This window comes from Plecotus auritus, assembly GCF_963455305.1.
Source record: "Plecotus auritus genome assembly, chromosome: 8".
Taxonomy (NCBI): domain Eukaryota; kingdom Metazoa; phylum Chordata; class Mammalia; order Chiroptera; family Vespertilionidae; genus Plecotus; species Plecotus auritus.
The window spans coordinates 175,189,413-175,202,482 of record NC_137782.1 but is presented as its reverse complement, the minus strand read 5'-3'; the positions used below and the strand labels follow the sequence as shown (position 1 = coordinate 175,202,482).

At 58.6% G+C, this 13,070-nt stretch overlaps 1 protein-coding gene across 2 annotated transcripts; it reads left to right on the top strand.

Annotated features, from left to right (window-relative positions):
* Positions 1-627: 627 nt before the first annotated feature.
* Positions 628-11,618, top strand: COLEC11 (collectin subfamily member 11). 2 transcript variants are annotated; one of them, XM_080684706.1, is made up of 7 exons: positions 628-741; positions 2,956-3,099; positions 7,876-7,947; positions 8,600-8,671; positions 8,959-9,012; positions 9,822-9,917; positions 10,804-11,618. In XM_080684706.1, the coding sequence occupies exons 2-7, from the start codon at positions 2,982-2,984 to the stop codon at positions 11,193-11,195; spliced, it is 804 nt and encodes a 267-aa protein (XP_080540832.1). In that variant the 5' UTR covers positions 628-741; positions 2,956-2,981; the 3' UTR covers positions 11,196-11,618. The 2 variants fall into 2 exon arrangements, with proteins under 2 accessions (XP_080540832.1, XP_080540833.1); XM_080684707.1 differs by having other exon boundaries at positions 691-741; positions 2,786-3,099.
* The last annotated feature ends 1,452 nt before the right edge of the window (positions 11,619-13,070 follow it).

Here is a 13,070-nt window from a genome sequence, read left to right as displayed (position 1 = left end):
AAGGCTTCCGTCGCATCAACAACTCGGAAGCCAGCTTTCCGTGATCGTTTCCTACGCATCTTTCTTAAAGAAGCCTCGCCCCGTATAAGGGGAGCCCCCAGCCCCCACAGCGCGTCCGGGGCATGTGTTGCCTTTACATGGAAGCACAGGCGTGGAGTGAGTGGGGTCACCTCGGGGTGGGTCTGGACAAGCCCCACGTGGAACAAAGGAAACGTCCACGTTAGTTCCCATCTGAGGGGACACCAGGTGGTCGTGGCCACTCCTCCTATGCTTCCCTGATTTCCAAAATGCGCATTTTATTTTACTGTTATTTTCAGATATGTTTGTATTGATTTCAGATAGAGAGAGAGAGAGAGACATCAGTGATGAGGGAATCATGGACTGGCTGCCTCCTGCATGCCCCCCACTGGGGATCGAGCCCGCAGCCCTGGCATGTGCCCTGACCTGGTTCGTGTTATTTTTCCAACAAGAAAAGAAGGCGAAGAGCAGCAGATGCTGGGTGTCTCTGCCAGCCTCACCGGAGCCTGACTCCCCGTCTGCGTTCCCACACTCTGCTCCGCCCCCAGCAGGTCAGGGATGTTTCAAACAGGAAGCTGTTTGCAGATAACACGGGGGCCCTGCCTGATTTGCTGGGCGGTGGGCCGGCCCCAGGCCACTCGCCTCCTGTGGGGCTGCACCGCCCACAGTGTCCTGGTGGGTCCCCGGCAGTCAGGACACCCCTTCGCCTCGCCTGCGCCTCAGGTAGGGGAGGCCCTGGCCAGGACTTGCCACCTTGGGGAGCAGGGCGGAGGGTGAGCCCTGGGGAGAGGCTGCGCTAGGAAGGCGGGTTCCAGACAGTCAGGGAAGGAGCTGGTGGAGGGACACGGCTCTGCCGGGATCCAGGCAAAGGCACGGCGAGTCCACAGGACAGGCCCCGGCCGCGGTGCTCACCAGGTCATGTCAAAGTCATGACAGGGCCTGGGTGCAGGGCGAGGGGACCGCGTGGAGGCTTGTCCCTGCAGCCAGCACAGGCTCAGGGCGGCTGGACCCCTGCCGGTGGGGCCCCGTGGACGCCCGTCTCCTGCACTCAGTGGCCAGTGGCTCAGTTACGGGGACCCTGGATGTGGGGCAAGCAGGTCATCTTACCCAGGGCGGGCCATCTGGTCTCCCAAAGGTGAGACGGAAGTGGGGGGCCTTCCAGCCTGATGCCTGGTGTGGCGCTGGCCGTGGCGCTGGCCGAGGTGCCGGTGGTCGGGGGCTCTGGATGAACACGTGATGTGGCCGCCTCACATGCGTGACGACTCCCCGTGTGGTGGGGAGGGTCCGTGGGCCACGGGCAGGGCAGAGCCCGGCCTTCCCAGCTGTTCCATCCGCTGGCAGTTTTGGAAAGTTTCTGTCCCTAAAAGGACAACAGGCAGGAAGTGTATATATCTAAAAAATAGCAGGAACGGCCCCTCCTTGGCCTGTGGTTTTGGTAAAAAGATAAAAAAAATGTGCCATTGGGTGACAGCCTGTCCTGGCTACAGCCCCTGGGGGCCCAGGTCCCTGGGCGGGGTCGGGGGGTGGCGGGGTCGGGGGGTGGTGGGGGGTGGCGGGGTTGTAGGGTGGCGGGGGGTGAGGGGTGGCGGGGTCGGGAGGTAGCGGGGTCGGGGGTGGCGGGGTCCAGGGGTGGCGGGGTCGGGGTGGCGGGGTCGGGGGTGGCGGGGTCCGGGGGTGGCGGGCCTATGCTCCCCGGCTGGTCCCCGGGCGTGCTCTCTGCGGTGGGGGAGGTGGCAGTGCGGGCCCGTGTGGGGTGTGCTCAGTGGGACAGTTGGGTGCTAGGCACATGAAGCCCCTATTGTCACTGTGGATGTCCCCCTGCCCTGGATCCCACTGAGAATCCAGTGGCATCTCTCCCTCTGGACAGCCGCCGCCTTCACTGACGGAGGGTCCGAGCCTCCTGGGCCCGGGGGGCGGGGGATAAGGAGGTTCTCACAGGGGCCCTCGGGGCTGCGGCTTCTCCGTTTATAGAAGGAAATTCCTCTTCCCAGAGGGCAGGAGGGTGAGGGTGCGGGTGGGGGTCTCAGGAGCGCCCCCATCTCTGCCAGCAGGACCTTAGGGGCTGACCAGGATCAGGGAGGCCTGGGGTGGCCACGGATGCACAAGTGGCAGCCGGGTCTGTGAGTCTCACGTGGTGGGGAGGGTCGGCAGGCGCTCCCGAGTGACACGGGACAGCTGTGTCCCGTCCTTCCCCCTCTCCGTCCCTCCCCTGTCGTCAGGAGCTTGAGCTGCCCGAGCTACACGGTGGGCAGCCGGGGCGTGGGGGGCAGAGGGACCAGCCCCGGGGACCCACACGGTGCTTACGAACCGCAAACCGAGCGCAGCCACACAGCCTCCCGTGCGCATACGTAGCCGTGAAGGGGAGCCCCACAGGCCAGCTCACTGTCAGGCGAGCCCCAGGCGAGGGGACCCGGTGGGACGGGCCAGGGACGGCAGCCGAGGCCAGAGCTGGCGTGTGAGGCCTGCGTGGGCCTCAGGCTTCATGGACTATCAACATGCCTTTGCGTGTGTGACGTGTCCGCTGTAAAGAACTAGAAGAGAGCCTGGCCCGCGTGGCTCCGTGGTTGAGTGTCATCCTGTGAACCAAGAGATCACGGTTCGAATCCCCGTCAGGGCACAGGCCCGGGTGGCAGGCTCGATCCCCAGTGGGGGGCGTGCGGGAGGCAGCCCAGCAACGTTTCTCATTGATGTTTCTCTCTCTCTCTCCCTCTCCCTAAAACAATGAATAAAAACATATTGTTTTTTGTTTTTTGTTTTTTTTAAAAAGAACTACAAGAGAACGTGGGGTAGCACCTCCCAGCTCGGTAACAAGCGAGGGAGAGACAGGAAGCAAGCAGGCCCCCCAGCAGCTCCGCCCAGGCCCCGCGGGGTGGCCTGCACACTGTCTGCTGTCCCGGCTCCAGCCTTCCCGGCACTGTTTACCCTGCCTTCCCCCAGGGGTCGGTGCCCTGCCCGCACTCAGGATGAGGGGGGAGCTGGCCCTCGTCAGCCTGGCCTTCCTGTCGCTGGTCCTGCCTGCTGACGCTCAGCAGACGGCGGACGACGCCTGCTCTGTGCAGATCCTGGTCCCTGGCCTCAAAGGTAAGGCTCCCTTCCCAGGGGTTCTCCCCCCGCTCCCCTCCACGGGGCTCCTGTGCGCTGACAGCCCCCAGTCCCGAGTCCCAAGTCCCGTGCCGGCTTAGGTCTGACCTCGGTGGGCCTCAGTTTCCCCACCTGAAAAAGCAAGGGTTGGAATACACAATGTCCACTGTCTGTTCGGCCAGGAATTCTGTACTGGGGAGGTCATTTCTGTGCCGCTCGGGCGTCTGCATGGACGTGAAGGCAGCTGACCTTTGCCCCAGGCTCTGCACTCACTGTGCGTGGCCCGGAAGGAGGTCCCCCGTCCACGTGGCCGATGAGGACCTTCGGGAGCAGAACCTTAGCAGTTTGCCCAGCTGGTCGCACAGCTCCGCAGCCTGAATGCTCACCGCTTCCCGGGAGCTCTTCCTCCTTCTTTCAGAAACCCAAACGCTCTTGCTCCTGTCGCCTTGTCTGCGGTCTCCTTCCTGGCAGAGCAAGCGGGGTGGGCGCCAGCGGGGGAGAGTCACCCGTTTCTACAAAGCACCCGATTACAAACCTGTCACCCGAGCAGGACCGGCCCCACATTCCAGGGCCCAGCGCAAAATGGAGACGTGGGCCCAGCGGGTCCGGCAGTGAGTCCCACGTGGCCCTGCTCCCCAGGGCTGCAGCCGGAGCTCTCGCCCAATCACTGGTTTACACGGCAACATTGTCTCATTAGGTCTATATGGTGACATTGTTTCATTGGGTCTATATGGGGACATTGTCTCACTGGGTCTATATGGCAACATTGTCTCATTAGGTCTATATGGCAACATTGTCTCATTAGGTCTATATGGCAACATTGTCTCATTAGGTCTATATGGCGACATTGTTTCATTGGGTCTATATGGCAACATTGTTTCATTGGGTCTATATGGTGACATTGTCTCATTGGGTCTATAGGGCGACATTGTCTCATTGGGTCTATAGGGCGACATTGTCTCATTGGGTCTATATGGCGACATTGTCTCATTGGGTCTATATGGGGACATTGTCTCATTGGGTCTATATGGCCACATTGTCTCACTGGGTCTATATGGCCACATTGTCTCATTGGGTCTATATGGGGACATTGTCTCACTGGGTCTATATGGCGACATTGTCTCACTGGGTCTATATGGGGACATTGTCTCATTGGGTCTATATGGCCACATTGTCTCACTGGGTCTATATGGCGACATTGTCTCACTGGGTCTATATGGGGACATTGTCTCATTAGGTCTATATGGCCACATTGTCTCATTAGGTCTATATGGCGACATTGTCTCACTGGGTCTATATGGGGACATTGTCTCATTAGGTCTATATGGCCACATTGTCTCATTGGGTCTATAGGGCTACATTGTCTCATTGGGTCTATATGGCCACATTGTCTCATTGGGTCTATATGGGGACATTGTCTCATTGGGTCTATATGGCCACATTGTCTCATTGGGTCTATATGGGGACATTGTCTCACTAGGTCTATATGGGGACATTGTCTCACTAGGTCTATATGGGGACATTGTCTCATTGGGTCTATATGGCCACATTGTCTCACTGGGTCTATATGGGGACATTGTCTCACTGGGTCTATATGGGGACATTGTCTCACTGGGTCTATATGGGGACATTGTCTCATTAGGTCTATATGGGGACATTGTCTCATTGGGTCTATATGGCCACATTGTCTCACTGGGTCTATATGGGGACATTGTCTCACTGGGTCTATATGGGGACATTGTCTCACTGGGTCTATATGGGGACATTGTCTCATTAGGTCTATATGGGGACATTGTCTCATTGGGTCTATATGGCCACATTGTCTCACTGGGTCTATATGGGGACATTGTCTCACTGGGTCTATATGGGGACATTGTCTCACTGGGTCTATATGGCCACATTGTCTCACTAGGTCTATATGGGGACATTGTCTCATTAGGTCTATATGGCCACATTGTCTCATTGGGTCTATATGGGGACATTGTCTCATTGGGTCTATATGGCCACATTGTCTCACTAGGTCTATATGGGGACATTGTCTCATTGGGTCTATATGGCCACATTGTCTCATTGGGTCTATATGGGGACATTGTCTCATTAGGTCTATATGGCCACATTGTCTCACTAGGTCTATATGGGGACATTGTCTCATTGGGTCTATATGGCCACATTGTCTCACTAGGTCTATATGGGGACATTGTCTCATTAGGTCTATATGGCCACATTGTCTCACTGGGTCTATATGACCACATTGTCTCACTAGGTCTATATGGGGACATTGTCTCACTAGGTCTATATGGCCACATTGTCTCACTGGGTCTATATGGGGACATTGTCTCACTAGGTCTATATGGCCACATTGTCTCACTGGGTCTATATGGGGACATTGTCTCACTAGGTCTATATGGCCACATTGTCTCACTGGGTCTATATGGGGACATTGTCTCATTGGGTCTATATGGCCACATTGTCTCACTGGGTCTATATGGGGACATTGTCTCACTAGGTCTATATGGCCACATTGTCTCACTGGGTCTATATGGGGACATTGTCTCATTAGGTCTATATGGGGACATTGTCTCACTAGGTCTATATGGGGACATTGTCTCATTGGGTCTATATGGCCACATTGTCTCATTGGGTCTATATGGCCACATTGTCTCATTGGGTCTATATGGCCACATTGTCTCATTGGGTCTATATGGGGACATTGTCTCACTAGGTCTATATGGGGACATTGTCTCACTGGGTCTATATGGGGACATTGTCTCATTAGGTCTATATGGGGACATTGTCTCATTAGGTCTATATGGGGACATTGTCTCACTGGGTCTATATGGCCACATTGTCTCATTAGGTCTATATGGTCACATTGTCTCACTAGGTCTATATGGTCACATTGTCTCACTGGGTCTATATGGCCACATTGTCTCACTAGGTCTATATGGCCACATTGTCTCATTAGGTCTATATGGGGACATTGTCTCACTGGGTCTATATGGCCACATTGTCTCATTGGGTCTATATGGCCACATTGTCTCACTAGGTCTATATGGCCACATTGTCTCATTGGGTCTATATGGGGACATTGTCTCACTAAGTCTATATGGGGACATTGTCTCACTAGGTCTATATGGTCACATTGTCTCACTGGGTCTATATGGGGACATTGTCTCATTGGGTCTATATGGCCACATTGTCTCATTGGGTCTATATGGGGACATTGTCTCATTGGGTCTATATGGGGACATTGTCTCATTGGGTCTATATGGCCACATTGTCTCACTAGGTCTATATGGGGACATTGTCTCATTGGGTCTATATGGCCACATTGTCTCATTGGGTCTATGGTGACATTGTCTCATTAGGTCTATATGGTGACATTGTCTCACTAGGTCTATATGGGGACATTGTCTCATTGGGTCTATATGGCCACATTGTCTCATTGGGTCTATGGTGACATTGTCTCATTAGGTCTATATGGCCACATTGTCTCATTGGGTCTATATGGAGACATTGTCTCACTGGGTCTATATGGCCACATTGTCTCACTGGGTCTATATGGGGACATTGTCTCATTGGGTCTATATGGCCACATTGTCTCACTGGGTCTATATGGGGACATTGTCTCATTAGGTCTATATGGGGACATTGTTTCATTAGGTCTATATGGGGACATTGTCTCACTGGGTCTATATGGGGACATTGTCTCATTGGGTCTATATGGGGACATTGTCTCACTAGGTCTATATGGGGACATTGTCTCACTGGGTCTATATGGCCACATTGTCTCATTGGGTCTATATGGGGACATTGTCTCATTAGGTCTATATGGCCACATTGTCTCACTAGGTCTATATGGGGACATTGTCTCACTAGGTCTACTCTCACAGCCTGTCAGTGCCAGGGGCTTGCAGGGGTGCTGTGGGCTCGCAGGGGCGTCGTGGGCTCCCTGGAGGGACGTGGGCTCGAAGACATCTGTGTTCGCTGCAGAAGAGGTGTCCTGAGATCTGGGAACGCCCACGGCCCTTCCAGCCCCTCCAAGTATCCACGTGTCTCACCATCTGCCTTGAACAGGTGCCCTGCGCCTGCTGGCCGGGTCCAGAACTGCCCAGGGCAGCTGAGACGGACGCTTTTTGCTCAGAGATGTTTGTGGGTTTGCAGGGGCAAGCGCCTAGTAAATGCCGAAGACACTTTCTTTCTTTGGGAGGAGAGAGCAGTTTGTGGATGATGGCAGGGAGCGAGCCGGGTGGCTGAACTGTGCGCCTCTGCTGCCAGAGAAGCAGCTCCTCGCGGAGAACTCCAGTGAATCAGCCCCGATTGATGCCCGACAGCGGGGGGATGCGGAAGGGCTGCCCGCTCCTGGACGCAGTGCGGAGTGCATGGGAGTTCTGAGCGGAGAGGTTTATGGAAATGCTGCCTGGGGTATCGCCCCCGGGGCCTGGCTCTCTGCTGCCCCTGAGAGAAGCAGACGATGAACATTTCAAACCCTGACGCTCAGCACGGGAGCAGAGCTGGGCACCAGCCTTTGTTCTTAAGAAGCACGTCCAGCCCTGGCCGGTGTGGCTCAGTGGATAGAGCGTCGGCCTGCAGACCAGAGGGTCCCAGGTTTGATTCCGGTCAAGGGCACATGCCCAGGGTTGCGGGTTCAATCCCCAGTAGGGGGAGTGCAGGAGGCAGCCGATCAATGCTGCTCTCTCCCTCTCCCTTCCTCTCTGAAATCAATAACAATATACTTAGAAATAAATCAATAACTGCATGTGGCTTCTCCTGCAGGGGACGCTGGAGAGAAGGGCGACAAAGGCGCTCCCGGACGGCCTGGGAGAGTGGGCCCCACCGGAGAGAAAGGTACCTTCCCGGCCCCTCAGACTCTGCCCAGGGCGGCGGGGAGAGCTGGTGCATGTGGGCGTGTGTACAGTGTGTGCGTGTGCATTTGTGAATGTATGTGCTTGAATATGTTGTTTGGATTGGTGTGTGTGTGTATAGTAGACATGTGTGTGTGTATGTGTAGGCATGTGTGTATATGCGTGTGCATGAATTTATGTGTATAGAATGTATGTATAGCATGTGAATGTGTGTGAGCGTGTGAATGTGTATGAGTGCATGAGAGTGTGCGGGTGCTTGTGTGTGTGTGAGTGCATGAGTGTGTGTGTATGAATGTGTGTGAGTGCATGAGAGTGTGTGTGAGTGTGTGAGTGCATGAGAGTGTGTGTGAGTGTGTGAGTGCATGAGAGCGTGTGTGAATGCATGTGAGTGCATCAGAGTGTATGTGAGTGTGTGAGTGCATGAGAGTGTGTGTGAGTGTGTGAGTGCATGAGAGCGTGTGTGAATGCATGTGAGTGCATGAGAGTGTGTGTGAGTGTGCTTGTGTGTATGAGTGTGTGTGAGTGTGTATATGAATGTTTGTGAGTGTGTGTGTGAGTGTGTGTGAGTGTGATGTTAACGGGAGGGACATTGCGTCACCTGTGCATCACAGACGGGATCTTGTTGCTTTCTGCAGGGGGCGTGGGTGACAAGGGGCAGAAGGGCAGTGTGGGCCGCCACGGGAAGATCGGTCCCATCGGCTCTAAAGGTACCTCCCTGCGTCCGCCTCACGTCCGTCAGGCCCGCGCCCACGCCCTTGCCCACTGCTCTGAGGACGATCGCAGACCGTCCGGGCCGCCCGGAGGTCATGCGTGTCCCCGTACGCTGGGCATGTGACACGTTCTATTCCCCCCCCCCCGTGTGCCTGGGGGGTCAGAGTCACTGCTGGCCGGGCCCCCGTGGCAGGACGGTCTCTGGCGACGCGTCACACATGGAGGACACAACGTTGTTAACGCGTGGCTCACGTCCCACCTCTGCCTTGCTTTTCCTTTTCAGGTGAAAAGGGGGATTCAGGCGACATGGGGCCCCCGGGCCCCAGTGGAGAGCCAGGTACTGCGGGGCCCCGGGGTGACAAACTTGCATAAAAACGCGATTCTGACCGAGTAGCTGGACCCGGAGCTGCAGGCGGCTGGGAACCGGCTCCTCACCGGACCCGCTCCCTCCTCCTGGGGCTGCGGGCTGCTCTCCACGGACCCCCCCCCCCCCACGAACCTCGTGTCCTCTCCCCACACGGCCCATCGGGGGGCCCCCCTTCCTCTAGCCACCAAGCTTCTGAGAAAAGCTCGCCTGCACTTTTGGGGTCCTTTCTCCATTCCCATGTCCTTGTCCCCCCCCCCACCCCCCACCCCCCACCCCCGTCCGCGGCCCCTCCCTCACGCCACGGCTCGCGACCGTTCCGAGTCTACCCCTGGCCAGGCGTCCCCCAGCCCCGCTCTTCACCCCAGTACTCACCCCTGCACCCTGGTTCCGCCCCCACCATTGTTCTCAGAGGCTCTGGCGCCTCCAGAGTAACTGCCCTGAGCCAGGCCCCGCAGTCCTCTCCCGGGGCCTCCAGGGCTGCGGTCCGTGGAGGAACATTTGTATTTGGGGGAGTGGCTGCTTCCTTCTTTTCTTCGTTTTTAAATACATGTTTTTATTCATGTCAGAGAGGAAGGGAGAGGGAGAGAGAGAGAAACACCAATGATGAGAGCGAATCATGGATCGGCTGCCTCCTGCACCCCCCACTGGGGATGGAGCCCACAGCCCCGGCCTGTGCCCCGACCCGGAATGGAACCCCGACCTCCTGGTTCCCTGAGCCAGGCCTTCCTTCTTTTCCGAGCCCCGCCCTTGGCTCAGCCCCCAACGCCCGGTCCCCGCAGGCGTCCCCTGTGAGTGCAGCCAGCTGAGGAAGGCCATCGGGGAGGTGGACAACCAGGTCACCCAGCTGACCTCGGAGCTGAAGTTCATAAAGCACGGTGGGTGCTTCTCGGGTCCTCGCTGTCCCCTGCCCCTCGGCCCCTCGGCCCCCACCCCCGGGACCCACGGCTCACTGCGCCTGTGAGAGCCGCCCACCGTCTGTGCGCGTGCCTGCATGAGTGTGCCCCCCGAGTGTGCCCGCACCGAGTGTGCCCGCATCGAGTGTGCCCACCGAGTGTGCCCGAACCGAGTGTACCCACCGAGTGTGCCCGCACCGAGTGTGCCCGCACCGAGTGTGCCCCCCGAGTGTGCCCGCACCGAGTGTGCCCGCACCGAGTGTACCCACCGAGTGTGCCCGCACCGAGTGTGCCCCCCGAGTGTGCCCGCACCGAGTGTGCCCGCACTGAGTGTACCCACCGAGTGTGCCTGCATCGAGTGTGCCCGCACCGAGTGTACCCACCGAGTGTGCCCGCACCGAGTGTGCCCGCACCGAGTGTGCCCGCACCGAGTGTGCCCCCCGAGTGTGCCCGCACCGAGTGTGCCCGCACTGAGTGTACCCACCGAGTGTGCCTGCATCGAGTGTGCCCGCACCGAGTGTACCCACCGAGTGTGCCCGCACCGAGTGTGCCCGCACCGAGTACCCACCGAGTGTGCCCGCACCGAGTGTGCCCGCACCGAGTGTGCCCGCACTGAGTGTACCCACCGAGTGTGCCCGCCGAGTGTGCCCGCACCGAGTGTACCCACTGAGTGTGCCCGCCGAGTGTGCCCACACCGAGTGTACCCACTGAGTGTGCCCGCCGAGTGTGCCCGCACCGAGTGTTCCCCCCGAGTGTGCCCCCCGAGTGTGCCCACCAAGTGTGCCTGCACCGAGTGTGCCCCCCGAGTGTGCCCCCCGAGTGTGCTACAGAAAGCGAGCGCTCACTGTCCAGCCCTCCCCCCCCACAGCTGTCGCCGGCGTGCGCGAGACGGAGGGCAAGCTGTACCTGCTGGTGCGGGAGGAGCGGGCCTACCCTGATGCCCAGCGGGCCTGCCAGGGGCGCGGGGGCGCGCTGGCCATGCCCAAGGACGAGGCCACCAACGGGCTGCTGGCCGCCTACGTGGCGCAGGCCGGCCTGGCCCGCGTCTTCATCGGCATCAGCGACCTGGACCGCGAGGGCACCTTCGTGTACGCCGACCGCTCGCCCATGCAGACCTTCCACAAGTGGCGCGGCGGCGAGCCCAACAACGCCTACGACGACGAGGACTGCGTGGAGATGGAGGCCTCGGGCGGCTGGAACGACGTGGCCTGCCACCTGGCCATGCACTTCCTGTGCGAGTTCGACAGGGAGCACGTGTGAGCGCCGGCGGCCGGTCCCTGCGCCCGCGGGCCACCGATGGCCCTGGCGGGGGGACCGTCTCCAGGGCGGGGCCGCCGGGGCGCAGGGCCCCCTGGGTGGCGGGGTGTCTTCGCTGACAGTGCCGTGTGCTGGGGGAGCCGTGTCTCCGTGTCACGTCCCAGCGTCACGCCTCGCACTGTAGCCAGGTGTCCCCGTGTGACTCTGCTCAGCATGGCTCGCTCCGTCTAAACTGTAAAGGGAATGTCCGACGTCACGGCAGTGAGCCCCGAGTGGCGGGTCTCCCCCGTGTGGGGAAACCCTCTTCACTCGGACCCGTGTTTCTGTAAATGACACGCGCACGCTGCCGCCACGCGAGCCAGGGAGGGGCACCCGTGCTTTGCCGCGAACCCGGGTAGGAAAGAGGAATAAACTCTCCGCACGAGCAGCTGAGTGTGTGTTGTTCTGACCCTCCCCAGGAGTGAGGGTGTTTTCCCAGTGGTTTTGAGAGGGGAGAGGGAGGGGGGCAGGAGTGAGGGTGTTTTCCCAGTGATTTTGAGAGGGGAGGGGGAGGGGGGCAGGGTTAGAAATAAGGCGCACCCCCACGTCAGGGGTCCTGGTGGAACACAAAACCCTCGGGGGCCAGGCAGCCAGGCACACATCTTTCCTTCTACGTAGAGGGGCGCACACACGGTCTGGAAGCGCGTGCACACCTAGCAGACGGGCTGCTGGGAATTTATAACCCCTGACGCACGTGACCTGTCCTTTGCTCTTTTTTTTTTTTTAATTTTACTGATTTTTTACAGAGAGGAAGGGAGAGGGACAGAGAGTTAGAAACATCGATGAGAGAGAAACATCCATCAGCTGCCTCCTGCACACCTCCCACTGGGGATGTACCCACAACCAAGGTACATGCCCTTGACCGGAATCAAACCCGGGACCCTTCAGTCCACAGGTCGATGCCCTACCCACTGAGCCACACTGGTCAGGGCTGTATTTTGCTCTTGATCGGAGCTCAGGCGCACAGTCTTTCGCGATTGGCTGATTCAAAGGGAGGGGTTGGCCTTTGCCGTTTCACGATGGCGGCCCCCAGGGAGCGGCAAGCTATGCGGCCAACGTGGCGACTGTCTAAACCAGGGGTGGGCAAACTTTTTGACTCGAGGGCCACAATGGGTTCTTAAACTGGACCGGAGGGCCGGAACAAAAGCACGGATGGAGTGTTTGTGTGAACGAATATAAATTCAAAGTAAAGGAGCGGAGGGGAGAGCAAGAGAACCGGATAGAACAGCCGGATCCGGCCCGCGGGCCGTCGTTTGCCCACGGCTGGTCTAAACCGTTCTTCGGCGGAAAAGCTGACGGGCTTACCCCCACAGCAGGGAGGGAGGGGGGACGTGGATGAGAGAAGGCGCACCTGCTGGCTGCCTCCCAACACGCCCGGACCGGGGCCAGGAGGGAACCTGCAGCCCAGGTACGTGTCCTTGGCCAGGAATCGAACCCGAGGCCCTTCGCTCTGCAGGCTGACGCCCTGTGCTCTGATCGGCACGGGCCAGGGCCGGCTGTTCTGAGCTTCTCCGATGGCGGGATTTGTGAGCTGTGGCCGGGTCACAGATGACCCAAGACTTAGCGGCTTTGGGACAAAAATATCAATGTCCCCCTTCCTCGTTCCGGACCTGACTGGGCCCTCGTGTGGCGCTGGCAGGACTCAGGTCCTCTGGCCGTTGGACAGATGGACGCCTCACCCCTGGCCCGGGGCCACCCCTCCAGTGAGCCTGCGCCCCGACCCCGCCTTGGTGACCTCAGGTCCGCGTGGCCACACTGCCACCCAGTGGCGGGAAGGCGACATGGCCGTGACTAAACCCTGCAAGCATCAGGCTGCATCGATGAGGGGGGTGGGGGTGG

What these genes read in the sequence shown, in the direction of transcription:
- COLEC11 (XM_080684706.1), top strand. Translation starts at nt 2,982, where the DNA reads ATGAGGGGGGAGCTGGCCCTCGTCAGCCTGGCCTTCCTGTCGCTGGTC. An exon ending in CCTGGTCCCTGGCCTCAAAG is followed by an intron (nt 3,100 to 7,875) that starts GTAAGGCTCCCT and finishes CTTCTCCTGCAG; the next exon opens with GGGACGCTGGAGAGAAGGGC. An exon ending in CGGTCCCATCGGCTCTAAAG is followed by an intron (nt 8,672 to 8,958) that starts GTACCTCCCTGC and finishes TTTCCTTTTCAG; the next exon opens with GTGAAAAGGGGGATTCAGGC.